At 40.0% G+C, this 27,846-nt stretch overlaps 1 protein-coding gene across 3 annotated transcripts in view; it reads right to left on the reverse strand.

Annotated features, from left to right (window-relative positions):
• Positions 1 to 27,846, reverse strand: part of LOC126268660 (E3 ubiquitin-protein ligase CCNB1IP1-like) — a 259,062-nt gene that overhangs the window by 47,248 nt on the left and 183,968 nt on the right. For 2 of the 3 annotated variants that reach the window (XM_049973927.1, XM_049973928.1), the window contains exon 5: positions 17,407 to 17,623. The exons of the other annotated variant lie outside the window; for it this stretch is intronic. In XM_049973927.1, the coding sequence (XP_049829884.1) occupies positions 17,407 to 17,623 (217 nt within the window). The remainder of the gene's footprint in view (positions 1 to 17,406; positions 17,624 to 27,846) is intronic. 3 annotated transcript variants of the gene reach the window in all.

Here is a 27,846-nt window from a genome sequence, read left to right on the forward strand (position 1 = left end):
AGGTTATTAGAGTCAGGCTACAGACAGACCAGTATTGAAAGGAACTATATCATAACAGGACCATACAATTGTAAAACTTAACAGAAAAATAAAATTAATTCGTTTCATCGGAATATTAAAAGGCTGATTAGCCAGATAGAGGAGCCTCGTGTACATCTAAAAGATGTGCAAAATTCTGAAGTGCTAAATGCTCTGTGCCCCTCTGAACAACACTTAGCCAAGGGATGGAAAAAATAAGTATCAGAGATTTCAGACAAGTATCATTTTCATGGAAAAAGGAGTAGTTGCAACATGTGTAAGAGTCGGACACAAATACAGAAACAAACAGATTTTGTGGGGATCAGAATCTAGAAGCATGTGATTGTGAGTTTTTACTGCAGAATACTTCTCTGATAATGGTAACAGCCTACAGATCCCCTCTAGGAAAATTTCAACTATTAATGAGAAATCTAGGAGCATTAGTGAGCTTCCTCTCAGACAAGATGATACAGTTAGTATACTTTGTGTAGGCAAGGAAAATATCTAGTTCCAATAGTTAATTTTCCAACTTGCATGGAGCAAGAAAGCAAGACCATGAATGAAAACTTATAAATGACAGTGCTCAGGCTGAAACAATTAGGGTGTATGCAATTGTTAATGGACCATCTGATTATGACACACAATTAATGGAAATAAACAACATGGCCCCTTGCAGACATGAGGCTTGTTCATATAAAGCAATGAGGCTTATTAATGCAAACAGGATACAGTATTTTAAGAATAAGTTAGAAGAGGTGGTCTGGTGTGAGGAATATATAGAAAGAAAAGATAGTACCAAATTCAAGTTATTTGACAGTAACTATATGTCAAAATTTGAAAACTGCTTTCTTAAAAAGTTATAAAGAAGACCCATTAAAAAAGGTATGCCTTGGATACCAGAGGGCAATAAAATTTCATTTAAGAGGAAGAGGAAGATTTATATAAAGGCTAGATTAACTCAAGATATGACATAGTTGGATACTACAAGAAACAATGTAACATTCTAGGGAAAGTCATAAAAATGTCCAGAACTATGTATGTCCAGACAGAAACAAATAATGTAGATAAAAAACCTAAGACAATATGGAATTCTGGTTAAGACAATATGGGTTTTTGTCACATGGGAGGCAAGACAGCCAGTCAGTCTACAAGATGTTGTTGTTGTTGTTGTTGTGGTCTTCAGTCCAGAGACTGGTTTGATGCAGCTCTCCATGCTACTCTATCCTGTGCAAGCTGCTTCATCTCCCAGTACGTACTGCAGCCTACATCCTTCTGAATCTAGTTAGTGTATTCATCTCTTAGTCTCCCTCTACGATCTTTACCCTCCAGGCTGCCATCCAATACTAAATTGGTGATCCCCTGATGCTTCAGAACATGTCCTCCCAAATGATCCCTTCTTCTAGTCAAGTTGTGCCACAAACTCCTCTACTCCCCAATTCTATTCAATACCTCCTCATTAGTTATGTGATCTACCCATCTAATCTTCAGCATTCTTCTGTAGCACCACATTTCAAAAGCTTCTATTCTCTTCTTGTCCAAACTATTTATCGTACATGTTTCGCTTTCATAAATGGCTACACTCCATACAAATACTTTCAGAAACGACTTCCTGGCACTTAAATCTATACTCGATGTTAACAAATTTCTCTTCTGCAGAAATGCTTTCCTTGCCATTGCCAGTCTCATTTTGCTTTTGTTATGTTCATCTTATATCCTCCCTTCAAGACACTGTCCATTCCGTTCAACTGCTCTTCCAAGTCCTTTGCTGTCTCTGACAGAATTACAATGTCATCGGCAAATTATTTCTTCTCGATGGATTTTAATACCTACTCCGAATTTTTCTTTTGTTTCCTTTACTGCTTGCTCAATATACAGATTGAATAACATCGGGGATAGGCTACAACCCTGTCTCACTCTCTTCCCAACCACTGCTTTCATTTCATGCCCCTCGACTCTTATAACTGCCAACTGGTTTCTGTACAAATTGTAAATAGACTTTTGCTCCCTGTATTATACCCCTGCCACCTTCAGAATTTTAAAGAAAATATTCCAGTCAACATTGTCGAAAGCTTTCTCTAAGTGTACAAATGCTAGAAATGTAGGTTTGCCTTTCCTTACTCTATTTTCTAAGATAAGTCGGGGGTCAGTATTGCCTCACATGTTCCAATATTTCTACGGAATCCAAACTGATCTTCCTTGAGGTCGGCTTCTACCAGTTTTTCCATTTGTCTGTAATGAACTCGCGTTAGTATTTTGCAGCTGTGACTTATTAAACTGATAGTTTGGTAATTTTCACATCTGTCAACACCTGCTTTCTTTGGGAATGGATTTATTATATTCTTCTTAGAATCTGAGGGTACTTCACCGGTCTCCTACATCTTGCTCACCAGATGGTAGAGTTTTGTCAGGACCCAAGGCTATCAATAGTTCTAATGTAATGTTGTCTACTCCCGGGGCCTTGTTTCGACTTAGGTCTTTCAGTGCTCTGTCAAACTCTTCAAGCAGTATCATATCTCCCATTTCATCTTCATCTACATCCTCTTCCATTTCCATAATAGTGCCCTCAAGCACCTCGCCTTTGTATAGACCCTCTATATACGCCTTCCACCTTTCTGCTTTCTCTTCTTTGCTTAGAACTGGGTTTCTATCTGAGCTCTTGATATTCATGCAAGTGGTTCTCTTTTCTCCAAAGGTCTCTTTAATTTTCCAGTAGGCAGTGTCTATCTTACCCCTAGTGAGGTAAGCCCTCTACATCCTTACATTTGTCCTCTAGCCATGCCTGCTTAGCCATTTTGCACTTCCTGTCAATCTCATTTTTGAGACCTTTGTATTCCTTTTTGCCAGCTTCATTTACTGCATTTTTATATTTTCTCCTTTCATCAATTTAATTCAATATTTCTTCTGCCACACAAGAATTTCTACTAGCCCTCGTCTTTTTACCTGCTTGATCCTCTGCTGCCTTCACTACTTCATCCCTCAAAGCTATCCATTCTTTTTCTACTGTATTTCTTTCCCCCATTCTTATCAATTGTTCCCTTATGCTCTCCCTGAAACTCTGTACAACCTCTGGTTCTTTCAGTTTATCCAGGTCCCATCTCTTAAAATTCCCACCTCTTTGCAGTTTCTTCCGTTTTAAACGACAGTTCATAACCAATAGATTGTGGTCAGAGTCCACATCTGCCCCTGGAAATGACTTACAATTTAAAACCTGGTTCCTAAATCTCTGTCTTACCATTATAGAATCTATCTGAAACCTGTCAGTATCTCCAGGCTTCTTCCATGTAGACAACCTTCTTTAATGATTCCTTGAACCAAGTGTTAGCTATGACTAAGTTATGCTCTGTGCAAAATTCTACCAGGCGGCTTCCTCTTTCATTTCTAACCCCCACTCCATATTCACCTACTAGGTTTTCTTCTCTTCCTTTTCCTACTATCGAATTCCATTCACCCATGACTATTAAATTTTCGTCTCCCTTCACTATCTGAATAATTTTTTTTTTTATCTCATCATACATGTCTTCAATTACTTTGTGATCTGCAGAGCTAGTTGGCATATATGAATATAAAAAAAGAGTAGAAGGTTTATCTGTTTAGCAAGAGTAATAGGAGGCAGATTTCAGACTACCAAACAGATCAAAACGAAAATTTCTGTTCCGACACTGGCAATGTTAGAGTGTTTATGGAAAAAGTTCTAGGCAATCGTAAAATTCATTTTTGACAGATATGTGCCGAGTTAAACTGTGAGGGACGTGGAAAACCCACCATGGTTGAACAACAAAGTTAGGAAACTACTGTCAAAGCAAAGAGAGCTTCACTGCAAATTTAAACGCAGCCAAATCTCTCAGACAAACAGAAGCTAAATGATGTCAGTGTTAGCGCAAGGAGGGCTATGCGTGAAGCATTCAGTGAACTGGAAAGTAAAATTCTGGGTACTGACTTAAGAGAAAATCCTAAAAAGTTCTGGTCTTACATTAAATCAGTAAGTGGATTGAAACAGCATATCCAGACACTCTGGGATGATGATGGCATTGAAACAGAGGATAACACGTGTAAAGATGAAATACTAAACACCTTTTTCCAAAGCCGTTTCACAGAGGAAGACCACACTGCAGTTCCTTCTCTAAATCGTCGCACAAATGAAAAAATGGCTGACATCAAAATAAGTGTCCAAGGAATAGAAAAGCAACTGAAATCACTAAACAGAGTAAAGTCCACTGGACCTGATGGGATACCAATTCAATTCTACACAGAGTACGCAAAAGAACTTGCCTTCCTTCTAACAGCCATGTACCACAAGTCTCTAGAGGAACGGAAGGTTCCAAATGATTGGAAAAGAGCACAAGTAGTTCCAGTTTTCAAGAAGCGTCGTCGAGCAGATGCACGAAACTATAGGCCTATATCTCTGACATTGATCTGTTGTAGAATTTTAGAACATGCTTTTTGCTCGCGTGTCATGTCATTTCTGGAAACCCAAAATCTACTCTGTAGGAATTAACATGGGTTCTGGAAACAGCGATAGTGTGAGACCCAGCTCGCTTTATTTGTTCATGAGACCCAGAAAATATTAGATACAGGCTCCCAGGTAGGTGCCATTTTCCTTGACTTCTGGAAGGCATTCGATACAGTTCCGCACTGTCGCCTAATAAACAAAGTAAGAGCCTATGGAATATTAGACAAGCTGTGTGGCTGGATTGAAGAGTTTTTAGCAAATAGAACACAGCACGTTGTTCTCAATGGAGAGACGTCTACAGACGTTAAAGTAACCTCTGGCGTGCCACAGGGGATTGTTATGGGACCATTGCTCTTCACAATATATATAAATGACCTAGTAGATAGTGTCGGAAGTTCCATGCGGCTTTTCGCAGATGATGCTGTAGTATACAGAGAAGTTACAGCATTAGAAAATTGCAGCGAAATGCAGGAAGATTGCAGCACATAGGCACTTGGTGCAGGGAGTGGCAACTGACCCTTAATATAGACAAATGTAATGTATTGCGAATACACAGAAAGAAGGATCCTTTAATGTATGATTATATGATAGCGGAACAAACACTGGTAGCAGTTACTTCTGTAAAATATCTGGGAGTATGTGTTCGGAACGATTTGAAGTGGAATGATCATATAAAATTAATTGCTGGTAAGGCGGGTGCCAAGTTGAGATTCATTGGGAGAGTCTTTAGAAAATGTAGTCCATCAACAAAGGAGGTGGCTTACAACACTCGTTCGACCTATAGTTGAGTATTGCTCATCAGTGTGGGATCCATACCATGTCGGATTGACAGATGAGATAGAGAACATCCAAAGAAGAGCAGCATGTTTCATCACAGAGTTATCTGGTAACCATGATAGTGTTATGGATATGTTTAGCAAACTCAAGTGGCAGACTCTGCAAGAGAGGCGCTCTGCATCGCGGTGCAACTTGCTGTCCAGGTTTCAAGAGGGTGTGTTTTTCGATGAGGTGTCGAATATATTGCTCTCCCCTACTTATACCACCTGAGGAGATGACGAATGTAAAATTAGAGAGATTCGAGTGCGCACGCAAGCTTTCCGGCAGCCATTCTTCCTGCAAACCATACGCGACTGGAACAGGAAAGGGAGGTAATGAAAGTGGCACATAAAGTGCCCTCTGCCACACACCGTTGGGTGGCTTGCGGTGTATAATTGTAGATGTGGATGTAAACTTGTACTACTGTAGTAGGGCGTGGGCTTCGTGTCGATCTTGGCCACAATAATGTGTTCACTATGCTGTTTGTAGTAGCTTACCCGCACTCCTATTTTTTATCCATTATTAAACCTACTCCTGCATTACCCCTATTTGATTTTGTATTTATAACCCTGTATTCAGCCGACCAAAAGTCTTGTTCCTCCTGCCACTGACCTTCGCTAATTCCCTCTATATCTAACTTTCACCTATCCATTTCCCTTTTTAAATTTTCTAACCTACCTGCCCAATTAAGCGATCTGACATTCCACACTCTGATCCGTAGAACACCAGTTTTCTTTCTCCTGATAACAACTTCCTCTTGAGTAGTCCCTGCCGAGAGATCCGAATGGAGGACTATTTTACCTCCGGAATATTTTACCCAAGAGGACGCCATCATCATTTATCTATACAGTAAAGTTACATGCCCTTGGGAAAAATTAGGGCTGTAGTTTCCTCTTGCTTTCAGCCGTTTGCAGTACCAGCACAGCAAGACCATTTTCGTTAGTGTTACAAGGCCAAATCAGTCAGTCATCCAGACTGTTGGCCCTGCAACTACTAAAAAGGCTGATGCCCCTCTTCAAGAACCCACACATTTGTCTGACCTCTCAACAGATACCCTTCCATTGTGGTTGTACCTACGGTATAGCTATCTGTATTGTTGAGGCACGAAAGCCTCCCCACCAATGGCAAGGTCTATGTCTATGGTTCATGGGGGGGGGGTGTGTGTCTACAAGATACCATAACAAAATTAAACTAAATGACAATGTTGTGAGTGATAATTCACAAGTTGTGAGTATCAATCACTTTCTGAATGTATCTGCAAAAATAGTACTGAGTGATTCAGCTGAACAAGCAAGAGAATATGTCAAAAATGTCATCCCACAATACTTTAAGCCACTAGAAGTAGCATCAACATCCTTCACTGAAATTAACAGAATTACAAAAATTCTAAAACATAATATCTCATGTGGTGTCAATGGAATTTCAAGCAAAATTCTAAAACGTTGTTCTAACTTAAGTAAGGTCCTTAGTGACATATGTAATGCGTCAATGGCTCTATTCCAGACATGTTAAACTATGCAACTGGTAAACTTTTTTATAATAAAAGTGACAAGACAGACTTAAAACAATTATCATACAATATCCTTATTGACGTTTTTATCCAAAATATTCGAAAATGAATGTACACCCAAGTAGTCTCACATTTAAAAATTAATAATTTACTTAGAGTATCACAATTTGAATTTCCGAAGGGTTGCTCAACTGAAAATATTGTTTATAGATTCCCTCATCAAAGAGCATGAGCCTTATATAATAAAAGAAACCCTTGTTGGTACTTTTTGTGATATTTCCAGGGTGTCTATGGTATACATTATGTTACACTCTTACAAAAACTCAAGTTGTATGGAATTGATGGTTTTGGCAACAGCTGGTTCGAATCACACTTTAAAAAATTAAAACAATGTGTGAAGGTTCTATATTCTGACATAATTGTCACAAAGGAGTGTGACTGTAATATGAGTTAAATATTTGTCTGACACTACAATACAGAAGCCATAGACACAGTACATCCCCCCCCCCCCCCCCCCAACGAAATCAAATGTAAAACATTGGTTGGAGAATATATAATTCCCATTACATATTCAATGAACTACATCGTCATTTTCAAATGTAAAACATCAGTTGGAGAATACATAATTTCCATTATATATTCTCCAACTGATGTTTTATTTGAAAATGATGATGTAGTTCATTAAATATATAATGGGAATTTTAAAAAAAGAGAAAAAAGGAAAATTTTATGTAGTGTGACTATTGCTTCACTACTGTAGTGTCAAATAAACATTTAACTAATGTTGAAGGGTAGAAAAGTTTAGTGACGGGGGATTGACAAAGGGACTCCCACAGGTTTCAATTTTGAGTCCACTCCTTTTCCATATATATGTGAATGACTTTCCCCTTAAAATTCAACACACAGAATTGGCACTTATTGCAGACAATACTAATGTTATACCTAATAAATGCTGATAAGGAGAAGGCAACAGAAGAGATTGTTAACAATGAGTTCTTTACAGATAGAGTTATACCAACAACCGATGTAGCACGTGAACAGGGGTCAGTAAGTAGGGTAGAATGCTCCAAATTTTTGGGTGCACACATTGATGAGAACTTGAAAAGGAAGAAGAATATTCCTGAGTTTCTCAAAAAATTAACCTCAGCAGCTTTTGGTGTTCATGCAAGTGCTAATCTTGAAAACAAACAAATTAACCTCCTGGCATATTTTGCTTATCTCCGCACAATAGTGACTTATGGAATAGTTTTCTGGGATAACTTACCACTTAGAAAGACAATACAGTTGGCACAAAAGTGAGCAGTAACAATACATAGCATTCACCTGTGAACATCATGTAGGTATCTCTTCAAACTCTTCTCTGCCAACCCAAAGTTTGGTACAGATTTATTGTTGACATATTCATGATCTTGATTCACAGTGAAGAAGAACTCCAAAATTTCCTCTCCAACCTCAACTCCTTTCGTTCCATCAGATTCACCTGTTCCTACTGCAAATCCCACACCACTTTCCTTGTCGTTGACCTCCATCTGTCCAATGGCCAGCTTCACTCGTCCGTCCACATCAAACCCACCAACAAGCAACAGTACCTGCATTATGACAGCTGCCACCCATTCCACATCAAACAGTCCCTTCCCTACAGCCTAGGTCTTCGTGGCAAACGAATCTGCTCCAGTCAGGATTCCCTGAACCATTACACCAACAACCTGAAAACAGCTTTCACATCCCGCAACTACCCTACCGACCTGGTACAGAAGCAAATAACCAGAGGCAGTTCCTCATCCCCTCAAACCCAGAACCTCCCACAGAAGAACCACAAAAGTGCCCCACTTGTGACAGGATACTTTCCAGGACTGGATCAGACTCTGAATGTGGCTCTCCAGCAGGGATACGACTTCCTCAAATCCTGCCCTGAAATGAGATCCATCCTTCATGAAATCCTCCCCACTCCACCAAAAGTGTGTTTCCGCCGTCAACCTAACCTTCGTAACCTCTTAGTTCGTCCCTATGAAATCCCTAAACCACCTTCCCTACACTCTGGCTCCTACCCTTGTAACCGCCCCTTGTGTAAAACCTGTCCCATGCACCCTCCCACCACCACCTACTCCAGTCCTGTAACCCGGAAGGTGTACACGATCAAAGGCAGAGCCACGTGTGAAAGCACCCATGTGATTTACCAACTGACCTGCCTACAATGTGAAGCTTTCTATGTGGGAATGAGCAGCAACAAACTGTCCATTCACATGAATGGACACAGGCAGACAGTGTTTGTTGGTAATGAGGATCACCCTGTGGCTAAACATGCCTTGGTGCATGGCCAACACATATTGGCACAGTGTTACACCGTCCGGGTTATCTGGATACTTCCCACTAACACCAACGTGTCAGAACACCGGAGATCAGAACTTGCCCTTCAGTATATCCTCTATTCTCGTTATCCGCCAGGCCTCAACCTCCGCTAATTTCAAGTTGCCGCCACTCATACCTCACCTGTCTTTCAACAACGTCTTTGCCTGTGTACTTCCGCCTCGACTGACATCTCTGCCCAAACTCTTTGCCTTTACAAATGTCTACTTGTGTCTGTGTATGTGCGGATGGATATGTGTAAGTGTGAGTGTATACCTGTCCATTTTTCCCCTTAAGGTAAGTCTTTCCGCTCCTGGGATTGGAATGACTCCTTACCCTCTCCCTTAAAACCCACATCCTTTCATCTTTCCCTCTCCTTCTCTCTTACCTGAAGAAGCAACCGTTGGTTGCGAAAGCTCGAATTTTGTGTGTATGTTTGTGTATCTATCGACCTGCCAGCGCTTTTTTTTGGTAAGTCACATCAACTTTCTTTTTAGATATATCTCTTCAAAAAGTTAGGCATTTTAACTGTACCTTCATACTACACACACTCCTAAGACAAAAAAGGTCTTATCATGAAGGTGTTATGCAAATATGTCACAAATTGATATTTATATGTGTATCAATGGAAAATGCGAAATTGTAAACTTTGGAGGCCAATGGGTGAATGTTTGATGCTGCAGCACAACTTCACCGTGCAGCCAGCTAGTATAGTAAACAAGGGACATGTCAATACTGGAGCATAAAGTCTTTACTAATTTCATTCTGTGTACTCAGCTGGGCAGTAACTACGCCTTGCTGACAGGCACACGAACAATATATGGAGATGTCAGCATTTTATGAAGTTGGTTGTATAGGAGTGATGCCACTAATCAATGATGTTGGCAGGAATGGGCGAACTGTTACAGAACACAGCGTTAAGAAGGAAGTGATCGACGTAGAGAGATGACAGAACATGAGAAGCGAGCAGCCATCAGAGAGGCACTCGGAGTCCCTGATTCATCATTAGCTTTGTCCATCCCGCAACTGGTGTTTCAGTGATTACAAGGATCAATAATAGGCAGTCACAGAAAGCGTGATGAGCTCGCAGCACCCCTTGTACCGTCCACTACTGATCTCTGTTCACCAACAAGCCCACTTGCAGTGGCGTTAAGCTCATTCAGCCTCGAATCTCATTGACTGGAGTAGAACTGTCTTCCGTGATGTATCCTGCTTTGAACTGAGCCCTGATGACCAGCAAAGACATGTCTGGAGATGCCCTGAACAACGGTGGGATACCAACCTGGACAGTTGCCCACCATACATCACAACAACCAGGACTCCTTTGGTTTGTCATCCACAGCATCTTTACAGCACAGCGGTACATTGATGATATTCTATTCTCAATTTTGTTGCTCTTCATAGCAAGCCATCTTGGGCTTACATATCAGCAAAACAATTTCCACTACACATGGCAACAGTTTCTACTGCTTGTCTTCATATTGCCAAACCCTATCGTAGTCAGCAAGGCCACCAAATCTTTTCCCAATAGCAAATGTTTGGGGCATTATGATGGGCAGGGCCCTCCAACCAGCTCTGGATTTTGACTATTTAATACACCACTTGGACAGAATTTTTCACAATAACTCTCAGGAGAACATTCAACAAGTCTATAATCAATGCCAAGCCAAATAACCGCTTGCATAAGAGCCAGAAGTGGGCCAACACGTTATTGACATGTTCATTTGTGAAGTGCTTTCCCTTGAATAAATCATCCAATTTTTCTGAAATTGTAATAAGGTTTTTGTCTGAACATGTACATCACATCTGATTTCCCTCCCTTTACAATAATTCCTTCTTTCTTTTTATCTTAGAGTATTCACAATTTGAGGTCATGTCCATACCTACAATATTAGAGGGAAAAACAGCATTTATTACTCATTAATTAAAGCTGTCAGTGACTGGTTCAAATAATACCACATGCCGTGAATAGGCTCCCTCCCGCCCCTCAGTTCAGCAATGCCCTTAGTGCCATCTACGCACCTTTGTTGAGCACTTTAAAAATTTATCTGTACAGAGACATCTCATGAGATATTCCTAGGCACCTGCAAACAGACAACCCCTTGACACCCTTCAGCTGTGACACATTACACTCCTGCTCTAGCACATTCTAGTGGGCAAGCAAATCATATAGTATCGAAGATGTTGCCTGCCTCCAGGAATCCAGGAACCAGTCAAGGGTTGTCTCTGTAAAGGTAAATTTTTAAAGCACTCAATGAAGGTGCACTGGTGGCACCAAGAATGTTGTCAGACTGGATGGTCTTAAAAGGATCATTCATTGTATTCATTCACACAGGTATCAATGTGGCACCCCTTCACGGTAACACCACAGGAGTGTGTAAAACAGGAGGACTGACAAAGCATACAGTGATGGGAAATACCGAATGAAAACAATTGATTCATTTGGTTGTTGGAAAACAATCAACTCATTCGGTTGTAGTTTTACATATAGGCGGAATTATTCATTCGTCTTTTGAGTGAAACCAGTCCGGCATGGGAGCAATTAAATGAAAACAGTCATTCAGTTTGTCAGGCTACTCATTCATTCTTTTGAATGAAATGAGCCTAAGGGACAAACCAAATGAAAACAGTCAAGTCAGTTGGTTGCAGTTTTACATGTCGACTGGATTATTATTCTTTTTTTCCCCAAGCAAAAACAGTCTGTGAGAGCAACTGAATGAAAACATTGGACACAGTTGTAGCTTTGAATATTGACTGAATTAATCGGTCTTTCTTTTTAAGTGGAAACATGCAGTAGTTTTTCTGTCGGTTGAACCATGTGTTCATTCTTTCAACTGAAAACACTCTTTAGTGTTTTAGCTAACAGAGCTATACATTTAATCTTCTGAATGAAACTAGTCTGCAGTACTTTCATTAGCTGAACTAAAACTGTGCTGCATTATATTGCCTGAGGATAGACCTACCCCCAGGGGTAAATGAAGACATTTCCTGGGGGAGGGGGAGGGGGGGGGGTGCGCTCAAGTTAAAATAAGATTATACGTGTTCAAACAACAGGAAATCCAGACTGGAATAATGATGGTGTTAATCGAAAATCCAGGATTTACATGTTCATTTAATTATGTTTGAATGGAGTAATTTTCCATTTCATCATTTAAAATTGATTCATATATTGTTGTGGGTTAAGTTGTTCCAATTGCCATTAATTCCATTCCATCATTTAAAATTGATTCATATATTGTTGTGGATTAAGTTGTTCCAGATGCCATTAATGCATAACTAATTAAACTGATTTATTGCTGGGGTAGATCTGCTATCAGTTAAATTGCTGACCCCAGCCAAAAAGTTCAAAAACCCCAAACACCTGGGTCGAATCGGATTATTTTCCCACGTACACACAGTACACAGACGATAAGTTGGCTGATGGCCGCAATGTATCACGGGTAATGATGACATGTGAGGTAATGTTTCCGTGCTTGGGTTTTGGCACCGACAATGCCAGCAGGCATGCACCTCCTACTGATCTGCAGATATAAATTACGCATGAGAGTAACAAGGATTTGTGAATGCGCATTATTGAGACATTCATGTCTAAATATAGTGCCGTACTCATTTCCAGTAAGGAATATGATCATAAATTAAGTCAGTTTTAATAGAGCTCAATGAGTAGAAGGCAAATGGAATTTAAAATATTCAGTTGTGTGGCGGGCGGGGCGGGTTGCGATGCGTGTTACCACCAACTGTCAATGGCTTCTCACTGTCTCAATAAAGAAGTATGGAAAATACAAGGTGTTCCAAAATGATCTACAAAATTTTGATCACATATATTTCAGAAATGGGCACAGGTAGAAATCCGTGGTTTGCAGCATAATGCTCATGCATACCTAAGGTAGTAGTAGAGGTTTTAGTAGCCACTTAACAGGGTTCATTGTGTTAAGGCAGGGATTCCCAAAGATTTGCTGTGTTGGAATACTTTGAGAATATTTGTCCTTCAATGGTACATCTTGATTATCTTGAAGGTTAATATAATTTTTTTTTAAATGGGAAGAACTGGTTTTATTTAAGAATTACTTCAATTTTAAATCATAATTAATAACATAGAAATCATCATAAAATTAAAAAGTAATTAATATCTTCAAATGTCATAAGAAAAGCAAAGTTATTAATAGTTCTTCTTGGAGAACTTATGCACTTCCGCAAAAGACAGTTTTGGGAAACCTTTTGTTAAGGTGACCATATTTTATAGACCAAAATTCAGGACACATTAAAAAAATTTGATATTGCAAAAATCTTAATTAAAAAAATTGGTACAGATCTAGAAAAATCCTGACTGTCACAAAAAAAGGGAAGTGACAAAGGGATGGTTGGTCAACTTAAATGTGTGCACCATCTGCAGCACATGGGTGCAATATTCCAGTTCCACGTCCAGCCTAGCATGTCCTCATTAACGTATTTTATTGCTGCTCTGATGCAGAATCTGTGATCCTGCATGCCCCACCCAAAGAAAAGAAAAAATGTAATGCAGTTCTGCACGACCTGGGTGTCAGATCTGAGCTGTACCAACCATTCCACACACTGTACCAACTGCTGGGTGGGTGGCCAGTGAATAACTAACCTTTAGGTGTGTGTGTGTGTGTGTGTGTGTGTGTGTGTGTATGCCACAAACTGCACCTTTCTAGCTATTCCCATTTCTGAAATATATGTGATCTAAGTTGTAAAAATTATTTTTTAACATCCTGCATACATATAGGGAAGCATCTAAGTGTGCTTATGACTGGGTTTTCAACAGACTAAATTGAAGAAAATACATATGGGCAAGTCCTCATTTAATGTACAGGGTGATTCAAAAAGAATACCACAACTTTAAAAATGTGTATTTAATGAAAGAAACATAATATAACCTTCTGTTATACATCATTACAAAGAGTATTTAAAAAGGTTTTTTTTTCACTCAAAAACAAGTTCAGAGATGTTCAATATGGCCCCCTCCAGACACTCGAGCAATATCAACCCGATACTCCAACTCGTTCCACACTCTCTGTAGCATATCAGGCGTAACAGTTTGGATAGCTGCTGTTATTTCTCGTTTCAAATCATCAATGGTGGCTGGGAGAGGTGGCCTAAACACCATATCCTTAACATACCCCCATAAGAAAAAATCGCAGGGGGTAAGATCAGGGTTTCTTGGAGGCCAGTGATGAAGTGCTCTGTCACGGGCTGCCTGGCGGCCGATCCATCGTTCTCGGCTGACCAGAACTTTTCCCTTTGCACAAACACCCATTCTCTGTAAACTGTTTATACCAACGTTTAATACACCACCTATCAGGAGGTTTAACACCATACTTCGTTCGAAATGCACCCTGAACAACTGTCGTTGATTCACTTCTGCCGTACTCAATAACACAAAAAGCTTTCGGTTGAGCGGTCGCCATCTTAGCATCAACTGACACTGACGCCTAGTCAACAGCGCCTCAAGCAAACAAATGTACAACTAAATGAAACTTTATAGCTCCCTTAATTCACCGACAGATAGTGCTTAGCTCTGCCTTTTGTCGTTGCAGAGTTTTAAATTCCTAAAGTTGTGGTATTCTTTTTGAATCACCCTGTATTTTAACTGAGGTTTACTACACTCTATTTATTTCCAGCCAGTCGAATTTCCCCAGACATGAAGAAAGGTCCAGGTTTACCTCACATAGTTGGATAAAAATCCCTCCAGTAGGCCTCTGGACATCCACAAAACTAGGGCATAACTGGGGAAACCTGGATGTACCAGTATTGCAGCCATAGATAATGGTGCAAAGGTGACAGTAATTGTTCCCTAAACAATATATGAAAGGAAGAGCTTTTCTTGTTTCAGCATCTGTTTGCATTCTGTTTTGTAGAAAATGTGTGATGATGTCCACAAATTAAAAATCATTTGGCTATAGCCCATAAACACTTATTCACCCATTTATTTGTGAGGGAGGTACCTATGTTGTACAGAAAATTACATCACCGGTATCATAGATACAAATTACTCACATGTACACAAGGCTGTTTACATTTCACAGTCTATAAAAGCAGCATGTGTAGTATTTCATGGGTATATAGAGGTACTACTCACATTCAAACATCATACTTCAGTTTCAAAGTTAGACCTATCTCAGGGCAGCATTATTAACAGTCTGTAACAGTGTAACCAGGTTTTAATCCCTGTAGCACCCTGGGAATGACAACTGGATTTGCCTGACCACCAGTGCATTCAATTCTTAGCAGAAACAACAGATGGTTTTGGTGCTGTTACATCATTATTGTTGCTCCACTCTGTTGGAGGAGGAGATTAGTGTTTAACATCTTGTTGACAGCTAGGTCATTAGAGATGGAACACAAGCTTGGATTATGGAAGGATGGAGGGGGAAATCAGCTGTGCTCTTCCAAAGGAACCATCCCGGCATTTGCCTTAAGTGATTTGGGGAAATTGCGGAAAACCTAAATCAGAGGGGCCAGACGCAAGTTTGAACTTTCATCCTCCTGAATGTGAGCGAATGTAATAACCACTGCACTACCCAGCTTGGTTGCACTCTGCTGTCGCCTCTCATCAGTAATACTGTTATTCTGATATTTGCAGTAACTTTTAGTTCAGTTTTTCATCTATGTTTATTAATAGTGTGTTCATGTTATAGTGAGTGAGCCTTTTGTTTGTCTTTTAGATCAAAATGCCATAATACACAGTTGGGAATTTTAAACAAAAACTGAAAAAGATGTTGTGATCTTTACAATCTGTAAAAAGGAAATACGTTTTCACGGTTCATCCACTAATCTAAGGGACCACTTGAAAAAGAAGCACCATTGTTTCTTAAACATTGCACCTGATAATTTGTCAGGAGATACAACAGGCAGTCAACTCCCCCCACCTGCTGATGGCACCTTGTCTACCCTACTGTTTCTGGCTCCATGATGTGCACTGCTGCTTCCTATGTTGGCATTGCTACAATCACAGATGTAGCAGGTATGTCAAATACATAACATTGTTTCACAAGACTTATTATGCCTTTAACAACAGCAGTAAACCAACTCTCTAATCATCCAAGTACTGTAATCACACAAGCATTGAGGAGGTACCAAGAAGATAAAAGATTTATCTAGTAGTAAAATTAAACAGGCTGACAACTCCTCATTGGCACTATGGCTGAGTGTTATCTTCCATTTTTTGTGTTGATACTACCAGATTTATGAAGATAGTTAATGCTCTAGAACTGGTGTATACTTTGTCTTCCAACTAAACCCTGACAAACTGTTAAATGATGGTTGTCTTGAAATTAGAGATGTTATTGTCAATTGGCTGAAACCAAATATGTCATACTGACTGCTGACAAGTGGATCAACATAAATACACAAGGACTTTTTACCATGACAAGGCACTTTATTGAGCAGCACAAACTGTAGTCGGCTTTTACAGCCACTGTGCACATTGCTAATTGGCATACTTCTTAAAACATTACCAAGAGCATTAAACCAACTGTTTCTGAGTGGGAATAGGTGACAAATTGTTTTCTCTTGTCATTGAATGCGAGAGTTACGGTGGATATAGCAAGGAAAATTAATGTTGTTGTTCATTTGGGATGTGCTGCTCACACACTTTAATTTAGTAGTGTCAGACTTTTTTTTTCTGGCAAGTCTTGGAATTCCTGGGACCAGTACTGATATCAATCACAGACAAATCGTCAAGATTCTCAAGTCCTACATATAGCTATGTGGATTTCTTTTATAATCTTCTGTGTTTAGGCTTTTATGCCCAAATCAGGAATCACTGACCAGGTAAGTTTAAGGATGAATGTCTTTTACCTTAAAGTTTGCATACGTCTTCTGCAATATGTCAGCCTACATTCCAATGCAATAGGTTCACTCACGACCAAAACTTTCTTCCAAATATTGTGCAGAAAAATGAAACATTATGGACAATAAGAAGATGAATAAAAAAATGTAAAAAAGGAAAATAGAGAAAGATGTTTTGGTCATATACTATTGCTGGCAGAGGTATATTTACCCGGTAATATTTCATCAAGAAAGTTCAAACTGCAATAAAAGCATATTTTTCAGATAATATTGGTAGTTACCTTCAGCATCATTTTCAGCCCTTAAATTTCCTTTGTTGAAGTGGATCTTTTTGTCTTGTAATGTGAGTTCTTGGATGCAATGCATCTGGCAGAGGTATATTTACCAGGTAATATTTCATCATGGAGTTGAAACTGTAATAAAAGCATATTTTTCAGACAATATTGATAGTTACCTTCAGCATCATTTTCAGCCCTTAAATCTCCCTTGTTGAACTGGATCTTTTTGTCTTGTAATGGAGTTCTTGGATGCAATGCGTCTAATGTGGTGGGACCAAGAGAGAAATGCAATCCAGTCTTGCCATTCTCATGAGAGCAGAAGTTGTTCACCTGTTCCTTTTCATTAGCTTTGACGAAATTTAGTTGTGTACGACGCAGAGCCTCATAGGATGCCTGATAAGTCCAAAAATAACACAATATTTTACTGTATGAAGCACATCAGTACTAAATTTCCCTCATATTTGGAGCTTGAAACTCACATAAATATGTGAAGGAGTAGCAATCTACTACAGAAATAATGTAGATGCTGATAGTATAATTAATATCTCCTCACTTAGTGTTGACTAAGGATTCAAGGCGGTAGCAGTAAAAGTCTCAAAAATATACTTGAATATCCCTTGATTTTGCGTTCACCGCTACTTTGCAGTTTTGGCTATGTGGTCGTTGCCAAGTGACTGTATAACATAACCCCTCAAACTGAATAACAAAACTGCACAAGCTAGTATACTTTTAATTGATTAAATATTATCTGTCTGCTTCTGCAACTGAGTGGTCAGCATGTCTGACTGCTGTGCAGAGGACCTGGGATCAATTCCCAGTACAGCAAGGGATTTCTTTTCTTGGTGGGTGCACTGTAATAGGTTCCACTTAGTCTCATGATGCCAGCTGAGGTGCTGTTCAAATGAGAAGTAGTTGCTCCACGGTCTGGAAAGCTGACATTGGCTAGGAGAGCAGTGTGTTAGCCTCATGTGCCTCCATATTACATCCAAATGATACCAAATGGCAGAACATGACATGGCAGCCAGTTGGCACTGCGTAGTCCTCTAGGTCTGACCACAGAGTTTAGTCTTTTTTTATATATTTCTTAAATACCTACACAATTACTTGAAAAAAAACATGTCTATTTGTTGGGTTATATTATACAGTTACTTGAAAACTGCCACACAGCTGAAACTGCACAGTAGTGTTGAATGCAAAATAAAGAGATATATCAATCCAGCCAATGACTGCATGTGTCACATTGTTATCACTCAGAAAAAAATTGATAGTTACAACTGTGTACTATTCCCCAGCAGCAAATTTCGAAATATATTTGGAAAAAATGGAACCACTGGGAAAGCCTTAGACCAAATATTTATTAACAAGGATAAATATGCAGAATAAGTAAACTATGGAATCCATGATTCAGTCATTGCAAGTCCTTAACCTTCAGAATGAATGCATTATCAAAACCAAGAAGGACACAAAGGTAGCACTCCCCCTCCCCACATGATACTACAAGTATATATGCCTACTAGCTAGGTAGATAAGAGATTGAAACAATTTCCAATGAGATAAACACCATTAGTTCCCCACAGATGAAATTGTAGAAATGATGTCTTCGACATTTACATTTCTCTTCTTCAACAAGCTTACTCAGAAGCTGTCTCTTATACAAATTCTTAATAAGCTTCAGAACTCCTCGGTCCATTGGCTACAACAATGTCATTGTGTCAGACAGTACAAATTTAATAGTGATGCCGCTGCTGACCATAACTCTACAGCCAGATTTGATGGGGCATTGTCAGGATGAAATGCGACAATATAAAGCAAAGGATAGTTGCTGCTCACCATATAGCAAAGATGCTAAGTCACAGAAAGACACAACAAAAACAGTCAGAAAATTAGTTTTCGGCCAACAAGGCCTTTGTCAAAAGTAGACGATGCCCGACAGAATCCTAACTGACCACCTCCTTCCCATTCACCACTATCAACCATTGCCTCACCCACAACATATGTGGGGTACGGCTATGGGCTCCTGCATGGCACCATCCTATGCAAAGTTATTCGCGGGTCATGTAGAGGAATACTTCTTAAACACACAGAATCCCTAACCTCTCACATGGTTCACATGCACTGATGACATCTTAGTGATGTGGATCGAGGGTGAGGACACCCTATCCATATTCTTCCAGAACCTCAACGCCTTCTCCCCCATTCACTTCACCTGGTCCTACTCAACCCATCAAGCCACCTTCCTCAATGTTGACCTCCACCTCAATCAAGAAGTCCATTTCATACAGCCTAGCCACACGGGACTGTTCTAACATCCACGAGATAAATTTTAGCTACAGTGCGACAAGAGGAAATTATGCCTCTAACAGTTATAAACATTATCTATCCAACATATAGAAAAACAGTGAAATGAAACAAAATGATAACAAATATTAATTATTTATATAATATTTTATGATGTAATTGAACATATTGATGTGTATCACACAAAGACAACAATAATTGTTAAATTCCTTTTATGATCTGCGTTCATCTTCCTTTGTTTTTACCTTCTTTTGGTTGGCTTGTGTAGGTTGCAGATGCAAGACGCATATCAAACGGAGGTCTGTTCAGAAATGATTTGTTAATTATTACTTGAGAATAGAGTTCTTTATTATTATAAATATGTGTGAATAATTATTTGTAACTTTAATTACTCTCCCAATAAGCATTATCTGTGTTAATTATTTCTTTCCGGTGCAAGGAGTGCAGCCATTGATGATAGCGATTTGTATCGCATTTTTATCTGTGTTTCTTACGAAAGTATCAAAGGTTTGCTTGATGAAAATGAGTCTAAACAGCGCGCAATATAAAAGTAAAGTTTAGTCGGCATTAATTCAAATACTTATCCTGTTAAAAGGAAATTTGCTCTAACAATAGAAAGTCTCTGTCAATTGTCTGCCGCCATCTGAACAATTATCTCAGCGGCAAATTCGAATTACGCAACTCTGCAGACATAAATGCCAAAGGTAATAAAAAGGTGTAAAAATAAATGTGCACCGGTGGTCCCAATGATATTTGGTGGTTTTAATGATCATTTTGCTGAAGATAACTGTTTCCATCATAATCAATAGTTGTATAGAATCTGTTGTACGAACTGTGATATAGTGACACTTACACAACTTACAGACAACACTTTAACACAACATTAACTAGGATTTCTTTAGCAACTTGACCAAATCTTTAGCCGGGAGAAAAAATTATTTTGTAATGACTCACTGTAATGAAATAACATCATCATTTTCATTTACAAATTAATTAAATACCAAACCACTGAATAACACAGCAAACGCCGCACTGTCATACCTGCAGTGATAAGCGATCCCTCTGGAAATATACCCAGGGTCTGACTGAGGCCATTATAGATCATAATCATCCCCCCAATTTTGTACTAAACAGATTTACTGTGCCCTATCTTTCCAGTTACCGAACAACTCCCAAAGCTCCACTGTCCGGCCATGGAAGAGCAGACGACTTAGTACCACCCAGGACTGAAGCAAATGAATTACATTCTCCACTAGGGTTTCGACTACCTCTTGTTTTGCCCTGAAGTGAGGAATGTACTACCTACTATCCTTCCCACTCCTCGCACAGTGGTATTCCGCTGCCCAATGAATGTACACAATATCCTTGTTCATCCCTACACAACCCCTGTGTCACAGCCCCTTACCTCATGGCTCATATCCCTGTAATATACCTAGATGCAACACCTATTGCATAGATCCTCTCACCACCACCTACACATCACCTATACCATCAAAAGCAGGGCTACCTGTCAAACCAGTCATGTGATCCAGAAGATCAGCTGCAACTACTGTGCTGCATTCTACGTGGGCATGCCAACCAACAAGCTGTCAGTTGGCATGAATGGCCACCGACAAACTGTGGCCAAGACACAACTGGATCACCCTGTTGCTGAGCATGGTGCCCAACATGATGCCCTCCATTCCTGTTACTGGTTCAGAGCTTGTGTCATCTGGATCCAAACCACCCCCACTTCCCCTCATAGCTGACAAACCATGTCTCACAGACATACTACACTTTCCCTGCCCTCCACAGTCTCTCCCGGCACCACACAGAATCCAGAACCTAAACAGACCAGAAACACAAACATGAACCATTCCCCCAAAAGCCTTAGCCCTGCAGAAGTATCAGTCCATTCCAAAGGCCTCACCTTTTGCCCCATCCTCAAATTCAATCTTGCAGGACTTGATAAAGACCTTCACCTAGTCTCTACAGTGGAAATACTTTTTTACGACCATCCATACCAATCGGATTCAACCAAAGACCAACATTGAACTCGGTCTGATTCAGTTCACTCCTTCATTCAACCATGATCTACCCCCTGTTAGTCCAGTGAAACTGTCAGAAAAAATGCCTGTATCTCACAAAAGGTGGGGGTAGAAGATTTTATTTTTTTAACTCGTTCATATTGTTGGAAAGGTTAGAAAACCAAGTTTTGCCAACAAAATTTCTCTTGGGAAAACTTTCTGCAGTCAAAAAACTTCGAAAATTTCGGACTTTTTTCAGTTTTTTCAAAATATCTCAGTTTCATTTGCTCCTATCGCTTTGACGTCTATTTTATTTTTTAAAGAGCACAAAATTCTCTACAAATTTATTCTTACCATTTTTTCTACTCCCAGTATCTACCGGTAAGACGCTACAACGAGTCAAAAAATACCAATTTTTCAAATTTCGAGCAAAGAATACTTGGTGACAATTTCCACGATGTACAGTTCTGTAGAAAAGATAAAGTTGTGACTCTCCTTTCTGCTTTCAATTCAGTAAAAGCTGGGAGCACTAAAATTACTCCTGTTGATCCTTTAACTCTTTTCCAAAGGATTTGTTTAATGAAACAAAGTGAAGAAGAGTTAAAAGCCTTTCTGATATATGAACTTGCTCCTTACCCAATGTCCCTAGTCTCAGAAAAAGGCAAGTGAAAAGGAACAAAATCTTCACTCTACAATGCCTTCATTTCAGTGGAAGATGTGAAGTCAGGTGGACCGAGTAAATTTTTTGTCATTGATGGAGGGTGCCTTATCCACAAAGTGACTTGGACTCGAAATGTTTGCTTCAAGTCAATAGCCCAAAGCTCTGTTTCTTACCTGCAATGTCATTTTGGATCTCAATTTGCTATTGTATTTGATGGGTATCCATGTGAGGGAGACAAATGTAGCACAAAGAGTGCTGAGAGGATTCGTAGGTCCAAACAACATTCTTCGTTTGACGTTGTGGTTGAATCAGAGATGGTGAATCAAGTCCCTCAGGACAAGTTCTTGTACAACGAACGAAACAAGATGCGTTTGACCACACTTCTTAAAATGGAATTTCTGGAGTGTAGCATTGAAGTGCACCAGGCACAAGAAGATGCTGACGTTATAACTGTAACATCTGCCATTTTAAGAGACAAAGATTTTGGAAGTGATGTCATTGTAGGAGAAGATGTTGACCTGCTTGTGCTCAAGACCGGTTTGGGGCAAGGCATAGAAAACTTATTTTTCTTAAAGCCAGGAAGAGGAAATGCAGAAGACAAGTGGTTTTCCACTGCATCTTACAAGTTTGACAGTGAATATATTCTGTTCACTCACGCCTTTAGCAGATGTGATACAACATCTGCTTTTTTTGGTCAAGGAAAAATTAAGTGCTGCAATATTGTTGCGAAAAATGAACACCTAACCTCAGCACTTTGCACGTTCAATAAACCACATGCTACCCGCGAAGAAATAACAGCAGCAGGAGAACAGGTTACTATCGCATTGTAAAGTGGAGGTGTCAGCAGTTCCCACACACTAGACCATTTGCGGTACCAGCTATTCGCCAAGTCTGCCACAAAAAGCAAACTGAATCTTGCACGGTTGCCACCTACACAAATGCTGCACAACATCATTCGTTGCGGACTTACCAACAAGTCCAAAGTTGGATGGGAAACTGGGAACCTCCTGAGAAATGGGGCTGGAATCACAGTGACCATGGTCCAATACCCATTATAATGAGCCAAGATCCAGCACCTGAAACACTTCTTCACATTGTTTCATGCTCATGCAAGCTGAACTGTGGCGGAGCGTGCTCCTGCAGAAAAGTGGGTTTGAAATGTTCTTCAATTTGCAAGAAATGTATTGGGGTCAACTGTTAAAACATGCCAAAATTTTTATATGAAGACAGTGAAGAAGATGTTATGGAGGATGTTGAGGAAACTGCTGACGAAACCAACGAACTTGCTGAGGCTTACTCGCTGTTTAAAGAAGAGGTCAATCTGGGATCAACTCTATGTACAGACCCTGAATCCGTAACTCAAGGTATTTCTGGTGACACTGAGGAACCTGGCCCATCAAAACGTTGGAAGTGATGCTCATCTCTGTCTCAAGTGCGCTTAAGTGCAATATTACAAGTGTTATACACCCAGAACTGTCAAGATTTTTTAGTAACTAACAATTCATTTTAATTGTAATAAATGCTACTTATTTTTAATGTCAACTGTGTGGCTTTTATACACAAGAATAATTACCTACCTAATTAGGTTGCCTATTGCAGCTAATAATAGTTCAGTTTCCTGAGACAATTTATTTTGTGTGTGTGTGTGTGTGTGTGTGTGTGTGTGTGTGTGTGTGTGTGTATGTATGTGTGTGTGTGTGTGTGTGTGTGTGTGTGTGTGTGTGTGTGTGTTTATGTCTCTCAATGATGTATTTTATATTTATAGTTTTACAAATACCAGGGCTGAGGTGGCCCATAGTGAACTTCAGGTAGTGATGTAAGAATCACAATAGTTGGGTGTCCAGCAATCCTCAAGTTGCATACAGAGAAATTGAATACCTGAAAGTGAGGTGGTAAATTCCAACTTATAACATGATGTACAATGTATTTATACTACACAAACAGAAACTGAAAAAATAGTGTTCAAAAATTAGGTATCTTGCCACTATGCTCAAAATTTGAAAAATTGTTATTTTTTGAGGTGCTGTAGTGCCTTAGATATTGGGAGTAGAAAAAATGGCAAGAATCAAATTTGTAGAGAATTTTGTGCTCTTTAAAAAACAAAATAGATGTTAAAGCGATAGGAGCAAATAAAACTGAGATAGTTTGAAAAAACTGAAAAAAGTCCGAAATGTTCAAAGTTTTTTGACTGCAGAAAGTTTTTCCAAGCGAAATTTTGTTGGCAAAACACTGTTTTCTAATCTTTCCAACCATATGAACGAGTTGAAAAAATAAACTCTTCTACCCCACCTTTTGCAAGGTATATCTACTACTTGACTGGACTATGTTAACTTTCCAGAATTTCTGTCTCAAACGTTGCCTCACCAACATTCCCCAAATCCCTCAACATTAATGAAACTAACCTTAAATATGCAGAAAGATCAACAATCCACCGCCTAAAAACTACTAACAAAGGCTCCCCCACTGTTGTTTTGAACCACAAGGATTACCTGGCAGGAGGACTCCGCCAGCTGTCAGGTTCATCCTCCTACAGAGTCTGCCAGTCCAATTCTCTTGTCACCCCTACCATTCCCTGCTATCTTACATTCTACGTGCTTCCTAAAGTCCATAAATCCAACCACCCAGGACACCCCACTGTGGCCAGTTACTGTGCTCTCACTGGGAGAATATCTGCTCTTGTAGACGATTATCTTCAGCCTATTAGCCGCAACCTACTCTCCTACATAAAGGATACCAACCATTTTATCCACACAGTTCCTGTCCCTTTAACACATGGTAGCCTTCTCGTAACTATTGATGCCACCTCCCTTTATGCTGACATCCCTAATGCTCATGGCCTTACCGCTATTGAACACTACCTTTTCCAACGCCCGACAGTTTCCAAACCTACAAACTCCTTCCTAGTCACCATGACCAATTATGTCCCCACCCACAATTATGTCTCCTTTGAAGGGATTATCTACAAACATATCTGTGATACAATTATGGGCGCCTGCATGGCACCGTACTATGCCAACCTATTAATGGGCCATCTAGAGGAATACTTCCTAAACACTCAGAATCCCATCCCTCTCGCCTGGTTGAGATTCAATGATGACAGCTTTGTGATGTGGATTGAGGGTGAGGACACCCTATCCACATTCCTCCAGAACCTCAACACCTCCCCCCCCATTCACTTCACCTTGTCCTACTCAACCCATCAAACCTCCTTCCTCGATGCTGACCTCCACCTCAATGATGCCTGTATCAGTACCTGTCCATATGAAACCTATGAACCATCAGCAATACCTCCACTTTGACGGCTGCCACCCATTCCATACAGCCTGTCCACCCATGGCTGTCATACCTGTAGTGATGAGCGATCCCTCTCAAAATATATCAAAGTTTTGACTGAGGCCTTTACAGATTGTAATCATCCTCCTAACCTTGTACAAAAACAGATCTCTCCTGCCTTGTCTTTCCAGTCACCCAACAACTCCCAAAGCTCCACCGTCAGGCCATGGAAGAGCAGTCCCCTTGTGACTCAGTACCACCCAGGATTGAAGCAACTGAATTACATTTTCCACTAGGGTTTCAACCACCTCTCATTGTGCCCTGAAGTGAGCACTATCCTACCCACTATCCTTCCCACTCCTCCCACAGTTGTACTCTGCCGCCAACCGGACATACACAATATCCTTGTTCACCCCTACACAACTCCTGTGTTCCAGTTCCTTACCTCATGGCTCATATCCCTGTAATAGATGTAGATGTAAGACCCATCCTACACACCCTCCCACCACCACCTACTCCAGTCCTGTCACAAACATCACCTATCCCATCAAAAGCAGGGCTCTCTGTGAAACCGTTCATGTGATCTACAAACTAAGCTGCAGCCACTGTGCTGCATTCTTTGTGGGCATGACAACCAGCAAGCTGTCTGTTGGCATGAATGGCCACTGACAAACTGTGGCGAAGAAACAGCTGGACTACCCTGTTGATGAGCACACTGCCCAACACAACATCCTTAATTTCAATGACTACTTCACAGCCTGTGCTGTCTGCATCCTTTCCACCAACACCAGCTTTTCTGAACTGTGCAAGTGGAAACTCTCACTGAAACATATCCCATGTACCTGTAACCCTCCTGGCCTCAGTCCTCACTAGTCATGGCCTTTATCCATCTAGTCCCTTCCCTGCTTCTATTCCAGCACTACACAGCCCTCTATTACACCAATGCACCCAGTCTTTTTACTTCTCTCCTTTCCTGCTAAACCCCCCCCCCTCCCCCTTCCCTCCCTCACCCTGCATCTAACCTCCTGACTGCACCTAGCTGTCCCACTATCTACCTTGTCCCTGACACTCCCAGTAGCTCTTTACTGCCTCCTACCCGTACTATCCCTTACCCTCTCCATCCTCCCCAGTGTCCTCCTTACCCCCAACCAGCTGCCTCTCCCATAATGTCCTGCAACTCACAGTCTGGCTCTAGCTGCCACAGACTGTGGTCATGTGTGTGTGGGTTGCATTTGCGTGAGTGTGTGCATGCATGCATGTTTTGACAATGGCCTTGTTGGCCGAAAGCTAATTCTCTGACAGTCTTTTTGTTGTGCCTTTCTGAAACTCAGCATCTCCACTATATCGTGAGTAGCAACTATGCTTGTCTTTACACTGTTTCATTCCATCCTGGATATTCCACTGGACAAAATAAATAGTGATAAATGAACGTATATAAATAAATGAATATTATAACAGCGGACATTATATTAACTTATGATGTCTAGTTGAAAGCTTAAATTAATTTGACTACTGTATTAATGTCTGACTGAGCAAGCTGTTATATTTTAGTGTACTATCTCATGTTGGGTCTCCGTCTCCATGTTGTCATTGTCAAATGGAGCAGCGTTTGTTTATGTTTCAAATTGGAAAGTAGGTGAATGTAATTTTGTTTAAAGTCTGTCTAGTTAATTAAGTCCGTTCATTAAGATGATGGAGATCTGTATCTATGAACATATATTACTATCTCTTTGAGTAGATTCATAAGGCCACTTTTCCCTGAATGATGCAAAATCTGGATATGCTCTTCAACATTGTTTACTCCATGTCTGTTGAGAATTGTATCGATTGCAAATAGAGATTTTGATGTGTTGTTCAACATACGCAATCTCAATGTTCTTTGAACTGAATGTTCAAGCTACTCCTAGTTTGTCTTACATAGCAGAAGGAGAAACTCTGGCTACTGAGTTTGTGTATGGTTGATCTTTTACTTTGTGGGTGGGGTTATTTCTTAAGTTATGAATGGCTATCTGCTGAAGTTGCAAGAATCAACCTGTATATCTCAGCATTTCATCTGAGAGGAGTTCTGTAATACTATAAAAACACTTCTTAGTAAGATACTTCTTCAAACCTACTTTGAAGGAACTGCTTTAAAACTTTTTATATACATCGGAAGTTTGTTTTAAACGATTTGATCCTGATGTGATATGGGCTGTTGTTTATCTCTTTTGCATTATGCCTCTTCAGGTGATCATCATTTCTTCTAGTGTTATAATTATGTACATATATGCTTAAATTATTGTACTGATTGGATACTGCAATTAGTTGTATAGTTTTAGAAATATGTATTGATGTGTAGTGTAAGTATCTTTTAATTCTTGAACAATTCTTTACATGAT

Source organism: Schistocerca gregaria, chromosome 1 (assembly GCF_023897955.1).
Source record: "Schistocerca gregaria isolate iqSchGreg1 chromosome 1, iqSchGreg1.2, whole genome shotgun sequence".
NCBI classification, from domain to species: Eukaryota; Metazoa; Arthropoda; class Insecta; order Orthoptera; family Acrididae; genus Schistocerca; species Schistocerca gregaria.